At 34.3% G+C, this 18,337-nt stretch overlaps 2 protein-coding genes across 4 annotated transcripts; one reads left to right on the forward strand and one right to left on the reverse strand.

The window, feature by feature from the left end:
- Positions 1–2,435: 2,435 nt before the first annotated feature.
- On the forward strand, positions 2,436–11,337 carry LOC104902100 (protein arginine N-methyltransferase PRMT10). The gene is made up of 8 exons (XM_010689778.4): positions 2,436–2,742; positions 4,698–4,890; positions 4,982–5,087; positions 6,262–6,451; positions 7,834–8,019; positions 8,109–8,192; positions 10,172–10,399; positions 10,929–11,337. The coding sequence occupies exons 1-7, from the start codon at positions 2,536–2,538 to the stop codon at positions 10,346–10,348; spliced, it is 1,143 nt and encodes a 380-aa protein (XP_010688080.2). The 5' UTR covers positions 2,436–2,535; the 3' UTR covers positions 10,349–10,399; positions 10,929–11,337.
- A 1,801-nt stretch (positions 11,338–13,138) lies between these two features.
- LOC104902101 (B3 domain-containing protein Os01g0234100) lies at positions 13,139–18,035 on the reverse strand. 3 transcript variants are annotated; one of them, XM_057391149.1, is made up of 10 exons: positions 17,724–18,035; positions 17,493–17,603; positions 16,504–16,541; positions 16,296–16,385; positions 16,055–16,144; positions 15,646–15,726; positions 15,326–15,476; positions 15,006–15,212; positions 14,424–14,514; positions 13,139–14,186 (listed from the first exon to the last, which is right to left on the reverse strand). In XM_057391149.1, exons 1-10 carry the CDS (start codon positions 17,724–17,726, stop codon positions 13,522–13,524), a joined length of 1,527 nt encoding a protein of 508 aa, XP_057247132.1. In that variant the 5' UTR covers positions 17,727–18,035; the 3' UTR covers positions 13,139–13,521. The 3 variants fall into 3 exon arrangements, with proteins under 3 accessions (XP_057247132.1, XP_010688081.2, XP_057247131.1); XM_010689779.3 differs by having other exon boundaries at positions 15,646–15,729; XM_057391148.1 differs by having other exon boundaries at positions 15,646–15,729; positions 17,493–17,599; positions 17,723–18,035.
- Positions 18,036–18,337: the final 302 nt, after the last annotated feature.

Here is an 18,337-nt window from a genome sequence, read left to right on the forward strand (position 1 = left end):
TTTCTATTCCAATAATAACCATTTTGGATAGTGTCACATCTATTACAATAATTCCACTTTTGATAAAAAAACAATTTTAATTTACAATATTACCCTCATTTTATTTTACTAAAACCATCTTTAATTACTCATTTTGACTTATATAGTTGCTTTAATTTTACTTTATTAAGAATTGATTTTTCTCCTATTCCAGTTCATTAAAGAGGTATATTAATGCTCAACTATCCACTTTTTTCACTGCCTTAAAAGTCGTTCTCAAACATATTGTTGCAATAGAAAAGAACAGAGATAGTAAAGAGGAGTAAACAAACTCTTACTTGATAGCGAGGGATAACTAGCTCAATTGGTTAGAGCTTTCCTCCCTTCGATACCAATAGATTGGATATTGAAACTTTTTTTAAAAAAGTGAAAAGATGAGAAAGAAAATGGTTAGGGTATTTAGATTCTAGGAGTGTGTGTTATGCACATTTCATTGCAAATTGGCCTATATTTGGTGTTAGTTTTGGCAAACAAAGCATTGAATAAACCTTTAAGAAATAAACCTTTAATTTTTATTTTTTTTACAGCCATAAACCTTTAATTTTGAGAATGAGGAACTTTTGTTGTTAAAGTAAAATGCTTGAACATGATTGTTTCTGCTAAAAACAGTATTGTGGAAGTAGATAGCAAGTCGGACTTTATCAACGGTATGGATTTGTGGAATGTGATGTCAAATTTCCAAAATGGTAGTCACCTGCAAAACAAGAAAACTAGCCCGAAGGATTTGGGGACGAATACTCTCCAATGCTTAAGTCAGTCGAATGGACAATAAAAAGTCAGAGAGTGTAGAGAATTACCAAATGTGAATTTGTTTTGTTGTTTAAGTTACCAATACACAACTTAATTGCTTTCGTCGTGACATGTGCCTAGGTCGATCTCTAAACTCCAACAAATTGCCCCCCTAACCTATTATTTTATTCGTAAAATAATGGATTTTGATCTAATTTTGGGACAAGGACTGTTGGGCCATCATATTTGGACAGCCCACTTGAATGATTGACAATTGCTTTTGGGGTAAGCTAGTCACAATTATGGGGAAAATGAATTTTCCCCACGTCAAATTGGTGCGGTTTAGATAAGTTTACACGCCTCAAACGGTCTCAAAGTCTCAATTACTCCTTTTTTGAAAGATACGAATATTTGTAACTTTCAATCTATTTTCCAAAAGAAATCTTGTATAATCTATAACATGTCATAAATACAAAAAAAAAATCGTCGTTGTCTAAGGAATTTTGCTTGTCACCCTCCTTTTTTTTGTCTGTCACCACTTCACCTCGTACATGCTTAACAAGTTATAAGTCGTGCAAAGATTAATATATCTTGTTGAAGAAAAGAAAGGGAATAATAAGATACCATATAGAAAGAATCTTAGGATGGACCAAAGACTAGAATGGAGATAACATACGTTTATTTCATATAAGGAATTATTAGGAAACCTTTAAGTAGGATTGCATAAGGCTGCCTCATATTACAACCCTTATTTTCAAACTTAAAAGTATATTTCAGTTTAATTCAGTTATATTCAATTAATTTCCCACATAAGTTTAATTCAGTTTAATTAGCTTAACCTAACTCACAAGTTCACTTCAATTCCCCTCATAAGTTAAGTCCAATTAGTTTTTTTTTTTTAATTTTTTGAAGGGGAAACTGAAGCATTAATCAAGGAACAAAGTGTCTAAAAGTTCATAGCGGAATATTTACACAAGACAGGATTGTACCCAAACTCGTTCAACACCAAAAAGCACTAACTTAGTCATATGACGGACAACATAATTCCCATCTCTTCTTACATGAGACCATAAAACAAATTTTTAAGAAACATCCAATTAATCTACCCTTATGAATTTAGTTAAGTTTGATTAATTTCAGAGGGAGATGTGGTAGTTCAGTGAACTCCGAATTCAAGGATATTGTTGATTGTTCGAATCTTCATCCTAACAATATGTTGGGAGCATTTACTTATGAACTGTTTAGCCTTTTATGCCTTGAAAAGACATTTTGTAAACAGTTCGAGCCTTTTTGTGGGTTAGGAGGTGCTTGAGGGCGCACATTGTGTTTTCCATTATATTGATTTTTTTTGCCGTTAGCTTGAGAAGACAATTTCGAGTCTTTTCCCGCCACTAGTAGTTTGGCGGTGTTTGTTATTTTTTTTTTTTTTGACGAGAAGCGGTGTTTGTTATTCGAACCAATTATCTTCACTTAAAAAAAAAAGTGTGGTTGATTTCATTTCATCCAAAATTTTAGGCTCACTCTTTTTTTTTTTTTTTTTTTTTTTTTTTTGTTGTTGAAAAGGCTCACTCTAAAAAGTCTAAAAAAACAACATTTTGATACAAAGGGTCCCACCTTAAAAAAAATCACCACAATAGTTGAAGAGAGTATAAAAACCCAGTTGCCCTAAACTTATTTCCCTCTTCAGTCTCCCTCAATTTTCTCTCTCCTCTTAAGTCCCAACTACAGTTGAAGACTCCACACACAGTAGAGAGAAAAAAACTTAACATGGGAAGCTCAACTGTTAATGGCGGCGGAGAGCGTGGTGGCTTAGCCAACGGTGTTGCAGGAACAGTGGACAAAGGTGTGGATTATGCCAACTATTTCTGCACATATTCTTTCTTATACCATCAAAAAGAAATGCTCTCTGATCGTGTTCGAATGGATGCTTACTTCAATTCTATTTTTCAGAACAAACATCATTTTGTTGGAAAGGTTTAATCTTTTTTCTCATGCTTCTTTTTTCATGTTTATTACTTTTGTTTGTGAGAAATAACTCCATTTTGTTTATGAAATTGTGGGGTTTTAGGAGTATTTTTTTGGGGTTTTATTTATGTTTGAATTTATATGCTGTATTTGTGGAGGAAAGAATGGTGGGTTTTGTAATTGATGTTGAAATGTTCATTGTCAAGAATGATTTACTTTGCTCTTTGAAAAGGAATAGAGAGTAATGTTGCATTTTGGTATGATTGTAGGATTATGAATTTTGAATTTTTTTAGGGTTTCTTTGATGCGAAATAATGGTTATGGGTAAAGGATGTTTTGGGTTGCTATAAATTCTTATGTCATTTTGTGTGGGTTAGGAGGTGCTTGAGGGCGCACATTGTGTCTTTCATTATATTGATTTTTTTGCTGTTAGCTTGAGAAGACAATTTCAAGCCTTTTTCCGCCACTAGTAGTTATACACGATATCGTTTAGTGGCTGGGCTAAGCTCAACCGGACGTTCATGGTTAAAGAAATTAAGGATTGATGACTTTCTTTTGTGCCCTATTATTTTAGGTGTGGTAAGCTCAAGCAGGCAGTATATGTGATGTAGGATTTTTTATTTTTGAAAAAGAGTAAAGAAAGTCATTGTAGGTAGCAGCATTAATGTATTTCCTCAAGCAAAGATAACACCTCTTTGAAGAAAGGTGTTATCTCAGCTACATAAACAATAACACCTGTTCGAGAAAGGTTTTATCTTAGCCATATGTGATAATCCCATATTCATGGCTTAGCGAAGAAATTAGCAACAAAATACATACCTCCAAACAAAAACATAAAATGACCTTCCCTCAAAACTTACCATAAATATACATGGAGTAACATGTAGATGCTCATACATTAACCAGAAAGAGCACAAACCCCCTATAAATTGAAGCACAAAACACAAACAAGTAAGTGGTGCCAATATGTCATTCTAAGCATGTCAGCATATGTAAGAACAAACAATGAGCAACATGGGCCATTAGATTAAACTTCATACTATTAGTGCTTAACAGTAAGTACTAAGAATTACCTCCCTGAGAGATCAACAAGAGTTTGTGTGCAACGTTAGTGTATCAGGGTTTGTGGTTGGGAGGTTTTGAACTTGATTTCTCCACAACCAGAAACATGAGCAGCGCTATGAGGTCTACCACCTCAAGGTCAAATTCCGAGCCAATAACCCCGAAGTTTCGGGATCCGATTTAAAACACTATGTCAAACAAAAGAAGACGTGAAATATACTCGAATTTTCGACATCGTCCAAATTTTCGACATATTGGACGAGAAAGGGTGCCATCCGTTTCCCATCATCGGTAGGGAATAGGGATGATGATGCAGCATGCTTCTTTTCTTATCGTCAATGTCCATGTCCGTCGCAACGGCTTTTAGCTTTGCAATGGATATGCAATCCTCTTTTAATGTTATATTTCTCATACATCTTACCTGCTGAACAACCGTTCCAAGGCATCACTGTGATGGGATTTTGAGTTAAGCAATGATTTCCCTGAATTGACAAGTTAGTCAAGAAAAGAATATCTTTTAATCTGATGTTCATTTTGTAATTATCACTGGATACTCTGAAAACATGTTGAAGAGTGTCATACTTGGACAATAATATTTCAACCATCGGAAGTAAAAAGTCTGAACTTGACACCTTCAAGAATTGAGCTTACCACACCCAGTTTGCCTGTTAGCTTAAGTGGACAATTTTAAGTCTTTAATATTGCCTGGTTAAGCTTACCACAACCAAAATAATTTTTTTAATTGTAAAGGTTGAAGATGTGGTTACAAATGTTCCTAAATGGAGGAAGAGCCTTTTTTTCAGTGAACGTGTTCTATATGCTTGTCATATAATCATTTGGTTGCTCACAGAAGTTTGATTCCGGGTCTGATATAAGCGTGATTTCTTTTGTGGTGGAAAAAGACTGTGTTGGATGTAGGAACTGGTAGTGGTATTCTTGCAATATGGTCAGCTCAAGCAGGTGCACGGAAGGTCTATGCAGTTGAAGCTACAAAGATGACTGAGCATGCTCGGCAGCTTGTTAAAGCAAATGGCCTTGAGGGTGTTGTTGAAGTCATCGAGGGATCTATGGAAGATATCTCTCTTCCTGAAAAAGGTTTTTGTTTTTTTTTCACTTTGTGGATTTCTACCCCTCCCCCCTTGGTAAGTGGAATGTTATATAACTCGTGATGCTATTGGATGAGCAGTTGATGTAATTATATCAGAGTGGATGGGATACTTCCTTTTGCGCGAGTCCATGTTTGATTCTGTGATTTGTGCCCGCGATCGATGGCTGAAGCCTACAGGAGTTATGTAAGTCATATATAAGTTTGTGGCTTCTTGCTGATTTCCGTTGTTGCTTATGTATATTTGTATAATGTGGACATTACTTCAACTTATAGTTTCTTATGGAGAATATTAAGACGCTAGCTGTATAACTAAGAATCAATGAATTATATTGGCTGAACATCAATTTCTTCACAAGTTACCACCACCATCATCCCAAAATATTAGGCCATTTATTTTAATATAGTAAGTTGAAAACCTCTTTGTTCTATACTTCTATCTAATGTTCTTTACCTCTCTGTGTGAGTTTGAGTAACCATACACTCTTATGTGAGTCTATGCAACAATTAAAGAATGTATTGTTGACAACATTTATAATTGCTTTTCTCGATTGATAGACTAACACTCACATTCTAAAGGAGACAACGTGGTAATCTATCAGTTTGAGTTCCATAGATAAGATTGGCCAATTGTATGTCCTTGTAAAATTTCCGGTGTGTAAGGTAACTGTGCAGATTGTGGTGTATGCTTCTACTGTAGTTGCTTGTTAGCTTTTCACTTAAGATAAAATGATGTATCATTTATTAGTATATTGGGGTGACGACTTGCGATAGTTGGAATTTTGGGGAAGTTTACGTAATCGAAGCTTTGTGATTGAATATGGAGTTGGTTCAGCTGCTTTTGCTTTAAAATCTAGAAATTGTGTAGACTTAATGGTCTAACAAGCAGATTTGAGATTTAGTTGCATGAAACTGTGCACTTAAGACAAGGTTTAAATTCTTGGTGATCAATGAAGTTGAAGATGGTTGCTTTCAATTATCAAACTAATTATCCTTCGTAACCTTTGGCAGTTGAAGTTGAAGACGGTTGCTTTCAATTATCAAATTATTTATCCTTCGCAACCTTTGGCAGTTTTGTTGCATGAAATATTGACGATTTATTTTCGTTCGACGACTTCAGTTCCAGGACTACTATTTATTTGCTTAGAGAGGTTTATATAGAAGTGTATTTACAGGAACTCAAAGAGGCTATTTTCTGGTGGATGCTTCAATCAAATTGTTATACATGCAACTTTTTCTCATAGATGTCTCTTCTCATTTAGATATTATACATTGCTCTACTTATATTTGTCATAAAATTGTCGCGTTCTAGCATAACATCCTTATGATAATTACGTAACTGTTTTTTTTTGGAGTTGTAGGTATCCAAGTCATGCACGCATATGGTTGGCTCCTATAAAGTCTCACTTGATAGATCAGAAAAGGGATCACTATGATGGAGCTATGGAAGAATGGTGTGGTTTTGTTGATGACACTAAGAACTCTTATGGTGTAGATATGAGTAGTCTCACAGAACCCTTTACTGAGGAGCAGAGAAAATACTACCTACAGGTCAGTGGTAAAACTGTTCTAACGGGATGGATATATATCTGTTTTACTGAAACCTGAGTATCGATGGTCATTTCTTTCCTCAATTGCATTCGAATAATGAAAAGATACAATATTGTTTATCTTTTTGAGGAGGGTTTTGATTTTGGAATCTTGCTCTGTTCATGCTCTTAAACATATCGCCAATGGATTTAGAATTAACTGTTTTTCACGTCTACAAGTTCCGTTTCCCTTGTACTTCCTCCTGGTTCATATGCATATTGAGAATTATGTGTGTTATCCCATGAGTACTTTCTTCGTGTCTATGTCATATGATTGTGTGCTTTTGACCATGTGCTTTTGTGGTTATTTGGTGCCTCAGTGCAGGCCATGTTATTTTGGGATGCACACAGAACTAATTGACACGTCAGGTTCATGTGGGTTTTAGGCTGGGTGAGCGTGTGTCAGCGGATGATGATGGAGCTAGTCAGCAAGCCAACATCACCATCCAACCGTGCATTATTTATTTATTGTATTAGGTAGACCCAACCCATATAAGCAAATGGGTAACAAACTAACAATATCGCAAAAAATGGACGGAGGAAGTGTTTTTTTTTCAATTTTTTTTTTTTTTTTTTGCTTTGGGGGTTACCACAACCTTAGCATCGTTCCTACTCTGGTGCATAGTTGCAGACAGCATTTTCTAGTCACTCTGGCCTGTCTGGGAAAAGGTGCTAGTAGCAAATTGAGAGAATAGTGATGAAATTTGTGTTTAATCAAGCATGGAATATGTTATGTGAATAGCCAAAGTAATGCATCTATGCTATCAAACTTGCTTTTTCTTCACTTATCTAGACTAAACCATTCACTATTTAAGATATGAGCACTGGTGAAAAGCTGTCCATAATAATACATGTTTGCTGGTGAAGACGCATTACCTTCAACATTCATATTTGACATTCAATGCTAAATTACATACAAAGTACTAGTAACAAATGATAGAATAGTAATGAAATTTGTGAATAATCCAGTATGGAATATGTTTTGTGGATACCCAAAGTAATGCATCTATGAGATCAAACTTGCATTTTCTTCATTAGATTAGGCTTAAACCCATTACCATCTACTATGTAAGGTATGAGCACTGATGAATAGTTGTCCATAATAATAAATATTTGCAAGTGAAGATGCATTATCTTCGACATTCATATGTGACATTCGCTGCCAAATTACATACAAACTGCATTTCTGTTCCCTCAAATTATTGCCTTAACTAAAGTATGTGTAAATATCAATAGTTATGCAAATAGATGAGGTCCTGTTCCTTTTCTATCATTATACGCGTATCTTCCTTGTGCTTTCTTTAGCTGTCATAATTTGCTGAAAGTGAGCACTTATAATTTCAGACTTCATTGTGGAACAACCTTAATCCTGATCAAGTCATCGGAACAGCTGCTATTATCAAGGAGATTGATTGTTTGACTGCCACAGTAGATGATATCCTTACTATTGAAACTGATTTTTCCTCATCAATCTTGGGTGAGGATACAAAGTTCTCTGGCTTCGGAGGCTGGTTTGATGTTCATTTCCGCGTGAGTTGAACTTCATTTCTGTCCAGAGTATGCTTGATTCCTCTAAGAATTGCCTTGATACTTATTTGCTGTATGGTTTCGTATCTCAGGGAAGAAGTGAAAGTCCAGCTACAGCTGAGATTGAGCTGACAACGGCCCCCAGTGTTCAAAATGGCACACATTGGGGTCAGCAAGTAAGTAGAGCAATATGTAGGGATAGATCATCTTGGAACTTTATTTATACCTGTATTGGTTAGAAGTTGGGTACTAGACCATGAGTAGATCAAGTCTCTATTATCCTGTCTTTTCTGTTTTACCTCATTTGCTTTCTAGCATAAGTACTTTACTAAATAGGAGTATCAGTTACTGCCACTTCTATTAATTTTAAAATGAGTACCAGCAGGCCTAGATCAGTGTTACCTTATTTGTGGTGTGACAGTATTGCTACCTGATTTTGTTGAATAGCCTAGAAATATACCACTTTCGTGTACACCTTTTTCACATTGTAGTTAATAGTTAGTGAAGGGTTCAGGGGGAATTAGGTAATGCTGGCCTAGTACGTACTCAGAGATGAATAGCACTTCATAGATATTCATTGCAAAAAAAGAAAAGATAGAAAGAAGAGAAATTAGAGAATATTTCTAGATTGTTTGGACTTTGCTGCCAAAGCAAGCACTTTTTCCTGGTAGGAGACGTATATATTATATCCTCATGATGAAGATAAGACTATATGTACTTCACAAAAAAAAGACAACTATAATTTCCTATAGGATAAGCTTAAGTGCATCAGGAAAAGAAAACTTAAGTAGTGATTTATTGAGTAATAAAATGGCCATTCTTCAAGTATGAGACATATTTTAGCATTTTTATCATTTGAAAAAAGAAGGATAATTTACTTTGTAGGGGCAATTGCTGGGGCATATACATATGTGAGTCTCCCTCTATTCCAAAATATTTGCCTACCTCTAAATTTGTGATTCACAGCGCGCGCGCGCGCACACACACACACACACACATATATATATATATATATATATATATATATATATATATATATATATATATATATATATATATATATATAAAAGTGAGTTCATATGAGAATGCATACTTACATGAGAAGTGAGAATGGATTTTACACGCTATAACTCTAATGAACAAGTGATGTAACTCTAATGAAAAAGTGATGTAACTCCAAAAAAACAAAAATTCGGAAAAAAAATTCGAATTTTTTTTTGTTTTTTTTTGGGCTTGAATTTTTTTCAAGGGTATAACTCTAATGAATAAGTGTTGTAACTCTAATCCAATCGAGTGGTTGAGATTCATTCTCATTTCTCATGTAAGGAGTATTCTCATGTGATCCTCCCCCTATATATATATATAGAAGTGAATTCATATGAGAATGCATACTTATATGAGAAATGAGAATGATATTGACGCGCTATAACTCTTATGAATAAGTGTTGTAACTCTAATGAAAGAGTGATATAACTCAAAGAAAAAAGAATATTAGAAAAAAAATTCAAAATTTGAATTTTATTTTTGGCTCTAATTTTTTAGGTGGGTATAACTCTAATGAACAAGTATTGTAACTCTAATCCAATCGTGTGGTTGAGATTTATTCTCATTTCTCATGTAAGGAGCATTCTCATGTGATCTTGCCCTTATATATATATAATAGAGATAGAGGCAAGATCACATGAGAATGCTCCTTACATGAGAAATGAGAATGAATCTCAATCACACGACTGGTTTAGAGTTACAACACTTATTCATTAGAGTTATATCCCTCTAAAAAATTTTGAATTCAAAGAAAAAATTGTTTTTTTTTGAATTTTTTTTTCAAATATTTTGTTTTTGGAGTTACATCACTTTTTCATTAGAGTTACGTCACTTATTCATGAGAGTTATAGCGTGTAAAATTCATTCTCATTTATCATATAAAGTATGGATTCTCATATGAACTCACTTTTATATATATATATATATATATATATTATATATAATATATATATATATATATATATATACATACATATACATACATACATACATATAGATACATATATATATATCAGGGACCTGGCCACCAGGGTTCTGAACTTGCCTCTCATTATATGCTATCAAATGATGTCATTCAGGATCTGATTCTATTTTTTTTTGTCAATCTCAGGTCTTCCTCTTGAATTCTCCTATCAGAAGTTGTAAAGGCGATGGTATGAATGTTAATTTTGTGATGAGTCGCTCTAAAGAAAACCATCGACTGTTAGAGGTTGACTTGGGGTGTGAGTTCAAACTAGTTTCTGGCAAGTCGCTCCAGTCATTCAGGAAGAAGTTCTTCATAGAGTGAGGAAGAAAATGGATAGAGCATTCTTCTTAGTACTAAGGAGCATTACTAAAGGTAAATGTAGAATGATTTCAGAATTGGAGCTTTTTTTGATCCAGGAATAATATGCTGTATAACACTATAAACGAATTTAGGTTGTTTTATACTCCTGTCCTGAAGCTAAGTGAACTTATACTCCACTTTGGGATGTCTGAGAGTTAATTAAACATATGACTTTTGTTAAGTTTTTTTTTTCTCTCTTCATTGTCTTTGTAGTTAACCACTCCCAATCGCACTATTTTTTCTCCTTTCTTAAATCTCCGTGCCCTTGAGCAATGTTCACTTAGCTTTGGGACAGAGGAAGTATCCATATTAATTGTTACGTGTGAGGCTATCTAGCAAAGTGTTAGACGTTGGTCTCGTAACTAGGGCAATATCTTACCTGGATAGCGAAGCTATTTCCTTGATCCCTTAACTTGGTCCTCGTACATTATGTTGGATTTCTAGAGTTGGCTATTTTAAGTCTTTTTGTGGGTTGGTTATTTTTTGGTTGCTGTGGCTAGTATATTTTACGTGATCTTGATTCTCTGCTTTCTTTCTTCAGATCTCCTTTGACTCAGAAGACATAAAAACAGAAGTCTGATACACTGTTTATGTTTTGGTGGGGTATATTGCGCGGTGAACTTTTCAAATGCCAGAGAGGTATTTACTCTTTGAACTCAAGCTTTCCAGCTGCTTCAATGGATTATGTCGCGATGATTTGTGTTAACCTGAACGACTACAAGGATCCTACATTATTTCCAACACGATTGAGTTTATCTGTGTCGTTGCTGAAGCCAAGCTGATGGCGAGGCAATTATATAATTTTGGCGTCGAAAGATGTAATGCATAATAACAATACAATAGCAAATATCTGTGAAATGGCTAATTTTGATGCTGCAGTAGTTTTGTAGTAATTGACAGTCCATGTATAATTCCTCAGAGCATTATACTGATGAATGCTGATTGCTGAATTCTCGTTTCCAGTTTTCAAAAAATTATGTACCTTTCAACTGATAATGCAAGCAAATATTGCCAAAAAAAGGTGTCTGGGTATTAATAAATTGTTAAATGATGCATTTTCTATACATAAAAATTAAAATCAACTAATTCTAATTTTAGAACTTATGTTGGTCAACATTAAGATCATTCAATTTGTCTTGAATAAAAATTTAAAACAAATCTTCTTTATGAATTCTAAATAGTTCCTTGCAACTAATGTTTAGTACATAATGGTCCAAACTCCGGAAATGTTTTCTTCATAAGATCACAACGCTGAGCAGTAGGTGAAAATCTAATGATGTAGGCATAACCTTTGATCAATTTTGAGATTGAATCTCGCCTCTTGTAAAAAGGAATTTCTAATATTTTCCCTCCTTGCAAGTGAGTTCATTTTACTTTTTTTTTTTTTAAGAAATAAGAACATAACGTATGACTTACGACTTGTAAAACATAATGTATTAGAGCGTATACGATATAAAGTCTTTATTATAAAAAAAATCCATTAGTATCTCCTTTTTCCACAGAATAAGGGTTTCTGATATCAGAAGAATCATGAATATGATATAGTAATGATGAAGGTGAAGTGAGCTTGAAGGATTTGACTTGAGCCAAAATCTTTAAAAGTGCTCTACCACAAACAAAAATATGAAATGAAAGTGGTAAACATACATACATGTATAATTATGATCCATTTTTCAGTAAACAACTGTATTAACTGAAATAAATAATGTGAATTATCTCAACATGTTTATTTCCCCTTAAAAACCTCTCTATATACATTTCATTTTACGAATACAACATCAACCCTTCAACTTTCTGAGAAAAAGCTAAAAAAAGAAAAACAAAACTGCAAAAATGAGTTAAAATCAGCCAAGTGTTTGGTGGTGCTAGCCATGGTTATACTTATCCTTCATGGATTATTTGGTGGGGGCGGGATAGGTCAACCTTGACCCTAGTTTTTTCTTGTGTAGGAGCTACCATAACCCTTATTAGACGATGGTAAACCTCGTTTGTACTCTTTATAGTTTGTTTTTAAGTTTTTATTTACAACAAGGCTTTCTATTCTAACGGAGAGTTGTTTATTCATGTAATGTGTTATATGTAAGTACTCGTATGTTGAGTTGTCAATTCTTCATCTACAATAATATTAAGTTCTAGGCCAAAAGTACTACTGTAAAAAAAAAAAACTCTAGTAAAAGGTTGTAGCTATGTGAAAGAAGATTTGCAAATTTGTTAGATTTTTATCAATGATCATGATTTTGCCATAATAGATTTTTGTTTGATCCATTTTGATGTGTATTTGTTGGTTTTGCTTTATTTTGTAAATGTAGTATGATTTTAAATCAATGAATTAATTTTTATTTTAAAAAAACACATGAATTTATTTTCAATCCAAGACTACTTTACACAAGGTAGTACTATATAGTATGTTTTATTTTAGCCTAGCTATATAAATCCATATATTATCCGTCAGGCTTTTATGTATTATCATGAACCAGTATATCAGTATCAGCATAGCTATATAAATTCATTTAACACACTTCTTTGTGATCATTGGATATCTCTTGTATTAAGTACAAATGGCTATGCTAGTTAGGTACTACCGTACTACCTTGTTTTGCCTGAAGATTTCACACACTTCGTTTGGTGTTACCCTTGAAGAAAAAAAAAATTGATAGAGGGAAGGACGGCAGTGCAGCGGCGGTGCATCAGCATCCACCACCTTACCAGGGTGGCAAAGGGTTTAGGATTTTGTTTTAGGCTCATTATACCTGCTAGAAAAAGATTAAATCTAATAGAACTCAATATTGAAAGTTGAACTATTACAGAACAGCAGCTATTTCCTTGATATTCAACCATATAACACTACTGTCCAGAAAATATCAACAACATTAACCATATGCTGAAGAAGTGAAGATTATCAGCAATCAGCATATTTCTCTGATCTACAAATGTGACATGTGAACCTGTGATTTTAGCTATACAAAAACTTTCCCTTCCTTAGGAATATACATGATTACATGTCCAAAAATTTATACAAAAAACTGCCGCGCAAAAAGAGCCTCCAAGTTTCGAATTTTGGGGACAAAAGAAACTGCTCTGTAGTCTTTGCTTGGCTGCTTGCATATCAACTGATATATAGTAGTATTCAAATGTTAAACAGCAGCAATTCCCAGTTTCCGAGCACTTGCCATCTTTATCTCGGCATCCATCTCAAAATTGATCTTCTCCATTATATCTTTAAGCTGTGTGAATTTATCTTCAATCGCCTTCATTCTCTCCCCAGCTAAAGTTCTCTTGATTATACTTTCTTTCAACCTGTTTGATTCATCAGCTTTAAGTTCCAAAGCTCGGCCTAGAAGTTGGTTGATGCGAGCAAGCAAGAAATCTACTTTCATGCCTAGCAACTCAAATCCCTTCAATGTTTTTTCCCAAATCTGAAGATCTTCATGTGAGGTAGATCCGTTCTTCCATGATTTGATGGCATCTGCAATGTTGATGGTCTCCGAAATAATCCCAACTACCAAATTACAGTTCAGTCCCTTAAGAAAAGTCTCGTGCAAAAAAGATCTTTCGCAACAGCAAAGCTCGTAGTACTTCTTTCTAGTAGTGTCAGAGAACTTGGAGTCTATTATGAGGCCATCGACAATGATGTTAAAGTTCTCAAAGCTTTCAACTCTTTCAAAGTCTATGTCAGAATCTGAGAAACGCAGCCCGTCAAGTACTTCAGATCCCAAATCAACGTCACTGCTGCTTTGAGACAGGTAGTCCACCATAGGGTAGTTATCTTCTATTTGCAGCACCTTTTGAGTATTTTCTTCTGTTATTAGATGGTTGAAAAGTTATGGAAATCAGTGACAATCTTTCATTATGCAGCACTTCATACATAACGAGTCCAACTTAGACCAAACGAATTGGTGGAGAGCAAGGGAGTGAAAATATGTCATAACACAAAGTTTATTAATGTCATTGCACCATCTGTGCTTCACCAAACTGTTGTTTTTTAGTATTTTTCACATGAAATACATAGCATTGTCATAGGAGTGAGCTATATTACCTAATTTTTGCTGTCCAAGACCAGGATCCAAGGTTAAAAGACTTAAAGCTCCATCAACTTCACCAAAATCGTGTTCTCTTACAATATATATCTGTAGAACAATTGCATATGTGAGGTGAAAAAGTATCGTAACCAGTGAAAGACACTAGGCTTCAAAAAGTATGTATGCAAGAATTAAGAGAACTCATTGGCCTCATTTGTTTGGCATATGATAATTAGAAGACGACGAGATTGTTTGGTTGACAAATCCATATAAGGTTGTACTTAAGAAATAGGGGAATTCGCTTATCTAGTCCCCCCTAGCCCCTAGGTAGATTCGACTTCTTCTAGTCAAACCAATCAAGTCTCTACTCTACTCAGGAATGGAACTTCTTCAAGAATTTCTTAGCAAGAGCTGCCTAGTGCAATCACAACTCACGACTGGTAATCAGCTAAGCATGGCCAGACCAAAAATTTAAAACGAATTCACTGTTTGTGTGTGTGATTTATATCCAAATATGCCTGTTTGAACTCATGTCAAAACCAGCTTATACACACGAAAAAAGAAACTTCAAGAATAAAGTATGAAATTGAGAAGCTTGCCTTAAATTTTGCAGGGGCAATTAGATGGAAAACCAACATATCGCCCTCAAGTAACTTATGCTCAATAGAAAACCCCCTCCATCCACCACTCAGACCAACTTTCCCAGCTAAATAAACTGTGCTAGATTCTTTTCCAGCTTCATCCACTAACACTACTTTACAGTCACACATAGGGAGATGATCATCACAAAATTTCTTCGGCAGACCCTATCCATCACAAAAGCAAGCAACATTAAGATACATACACATATATACCTAGCACTAGTTATGCCATAAATCTGTTAGCTTTTGATATGTCAACCATGTTTTTGCTCGCTTACCAACCAAAACCCCCCAGAAACATGCGATTTCATCATCAGTTTGACAAAGCTAGGATATTCAGTTGACAGATTTGCTTGGATCTCTTCTGCTCGCTTCATGGGAGACGACTTTCTACCCGTTGATATAGGATCACTTAAGTCCAAACTTTGACTGTCCATATGTAGCATCATTAGTATGCACAAGTACACAGTGATGAGAGACGAGGAAGTGATTTACAATTAAAACAATGTGAACAAATCTAAATAGAGAAAGTAGTAGACAATGACAAAATAAGATATGTCAGCACATAAAAAGCTAGAAATTTAGTTGATGCACTTACAGTTTTTGAGCTCCTGGATTACTAGTAGCCTTCCTATTCTCATTGTTGCATGAAGCAATGCTTTTGATCCTCTTCGGTTTACTTCTTCGATAAGATCCATATCGCACAATTTCATCAAATCAAGAAAACAGTAAATAAGGAGGATATAATACAGGGGACAATTGGTAGTTTTTTCTATACTTTGTAGTTTGCACATCCTCCATTTTAATAGTTGTAATCAAAGGAAATGGCATGCATATTTAGAATAGTATACATGTATGTTGAAATTATTAAACAAAGCACATGTGAGGAGGAACATGAGGTGGATATCCTACCATCATCACCAAGAACTACCTCGTTGGTAAGCTGATTTTATTTGTCAAAATGCAAAATGCACAAGTCGAAGTTAATTTCACATGGAGGGATTTACCTTTCCTTATTTGTTGGTTGAATGCAAACAATGAGTTCTCTATCATCTTCGGAGAACTCATCATCACTAATGACCCTCCCCCGCTTATGGCTTCGAGAAAAGAATTTCAAGCATAAGATCACAATGTAGCAATAAACGTGACCAAATATCAAAACAAACATAAAAATATCTAATCTAGTTGCATTTCACACACTTAGAAAGTGATAAATGCATTATACTACTAAATTAAAATCGAGCTTACCTTCCATATTTCGTTCGATTTTGCGAAGACTTGGATATTATAATATCTTCAGATAGTGTGTCATCACTTATGTCCTTTGATGGCTTGGCGCTTCATCAATCATTTTGTATCAAACATGACTTAGTTAGCATTTAGAGCAAACAAGCTATCTAAGAATATGGAGTATTTAGTTCAGAGAAAATGAACTTAATTTGGGTTGATTGTTTACCTTTCACATTCCACTGGAATTTCTGGACACAATGATACCTGTGCATAAAGAGCATATTAATATTGGCCCGAATTTTTTTTAAAGTTAATTTATTATGTAATTCAAGTCCATTGGATTAAACAATGGAAGATCCCTTGGGGTCTTAGACCATCTCTAATGACTAATATCATCGAATATACGAATTTGGACTTTCGATTTTTTAGTTCCGCCTTTATCAACCATTGTTTCGGGGAAGCAAATCAAGCTGCGGATATTATGGCTAATCTTGGTCATTCTAAACCCACAATATCTCATTGATTCTCTACTCCTTCCTCCTAAGTCCTAGGTTGTTAATTGTAAACTGTAATCATAATTTTTATTTGCTAATAAGAAACAAAAGATAATAGGTTAAAGTTCAATTAGTTTCCACATTTCCTTTACTTTAACAGAAATTATATACCCTTTACTCCACTTTCCTTAGTGCGGTGGATAATGATTAATGACATGGTAATGGACTAATGGTAATGTGCAGTTGATTAGTGTTTAAAGTTCCCGGAAAAAAATTACTTCCCACAAAAAAATGATCAGAAACTAATGTCCTAGTGAAATAATTTTTCAACCCTCTTCACCCACAAAAAAATACATATTTCCACCGTTTCAATTTTAGTTGCTAGTAAGTTTCAATTTAGTTGTCACACTTTCATTTTAGATAATAACTTCTCTGTATCTCTCTCCTCTCCAGAAATTTCCTAGCAATCTGTGATTTTAAAAGAGTCACAACTAAATTGAAACGGAGAAAGTACAAAAATTGACATCGAGCTTCAGAAATTGCTGAGCAAACACAACTAAAATCCCAAAAAATTATAGAAAAAAAACACCATTATATTTCCATTTCTACAAGTAAATGTAGGACGATTTCTTATGACGATTCATGTTAGCCGACACCAAATCATTTTATGAACTAAAGCTTGTTGTTGTTGCAATAAAATTTAGGAGGTACATAAACTTACAACAAGTTGATTTTGATTTTCATGATCATCATCTTGCAGCATAGAAAGTCTTTTAGCAACTAATGACAACTTCAATTCCTTCTTTGAAATTGCTGATTTACACTTTCCTTGCTAACCCACAAAGATAAACAACAGAGTTAGTAAAAACAGAACAAAAAAAAACCCACTTAGCTAAATTTCAACCCAGAAAAAAAATCAGCAAAACCCATAAATGAGGAGAGTGAAACCAACCATGGTGGAAATTCAGGTAGGAGAAGAATGATCAATTACAATATTTTTTGCTCTTTTTTTATAAGTTTTTTTGAAGGTTTAAAGATGTGAAGAAGGATATAAAAAGGAGGGAATTTGGGGAGGAGAGAGAAAGTGTTTATGGGTGTTTCTAAGTACAGAAAGAGACCGTTTGGATTTGAATTTGGGTATGTTTTCAAGGAGAATTCAACTATTTAAGCAAGTACAGTATGATGAGGTTGTGATGGGATGAGTATGGAGTTTTTCTTTCATTTTTGACAACACTATGCTAATATAGTGCTCGCCCATTTGGTGAGGTAAAAAACTCGTATAAATCGGGTGTACCCAATAGATGTTATATAAGTTGTAATAATTATAAATTTTACTATTTTGTCTTTTTTTTTTTTTTTTTTTTGAATAGTAAAATTTTCTCTCTCATAATTGCTTTATTTTCTCTATTTTTAAGTTCTTACTTTTTTCTTTTTGAGGGGAAACGGTGAAACATTTTATTAACTCATATCCATCTCCGCCAAGGCTAACACACCTTGCGAAAAAAAACCAACAAACAACTGTTCAATACCATTATCTGGATTACATCTAGCAACTAAATGAGCCAC

Source organism: Beta vulgaris, chromosome 8 (genome assembly GCF_026745355.1).
Source record: "Beta vulgaris subsp. vulgaris cultivar EL10 chromosome 8, EL10.2, whole genome shotgun sequence".
NCBI lineage: Eukaryota > Viridiplantae > Streptophyta > Magnoliopsida > Caryophyllales > Amaranthaceae > Beta > Beta vulgaris.

What these genes read in the sequence shown, in the direction of transcription:
- LOC104902101 (XM_010689779.3), bottom strand. An exon ending in AAAATCAAAATCAACTTGTT is followed by an intron (nt 16,542 to 17,492) that starts GTAAGTTTATGT and finishes CTTTATGCACAG; the next exon opens with GTATCATTGTGTCCAGAAAT. An exon ending in AATCCAGGAGCTCAAAAACT is followed by an intron (nt 15,477 to 15,645) that starts GTAAGTGCATCA and finishes ACATATGGACAG; the next exon opens with TCAAAGTTTGGACTTAAGTG.
- LOC104902100 (XM_010689778.4), top strand. Translation starts at nt 2,536, where the DNA reads ATGGGAAGCTCAACTGTTAATGGCGGCGGAGAGCGTGGTGGCTTAGCC. An exon ending in TATCTCTCTTCCTGAAAAAG is followed by an intron (nt 4,891 to 4,981) that starts GTTTTTGTTTTT and finishes TTGGATGAGCAG; the next exon opens with TTGATGTAATTATATCAGAG. An exon ending in GGTTTGATGTTCATTTCCGC is followed by an intron (nt 8,020 to 8,108) that starts GTGAGTTGAACT and finishes TTCGTATCTCAG; the next exon opens with GGAAGAAGTGAAAGTCCAGC.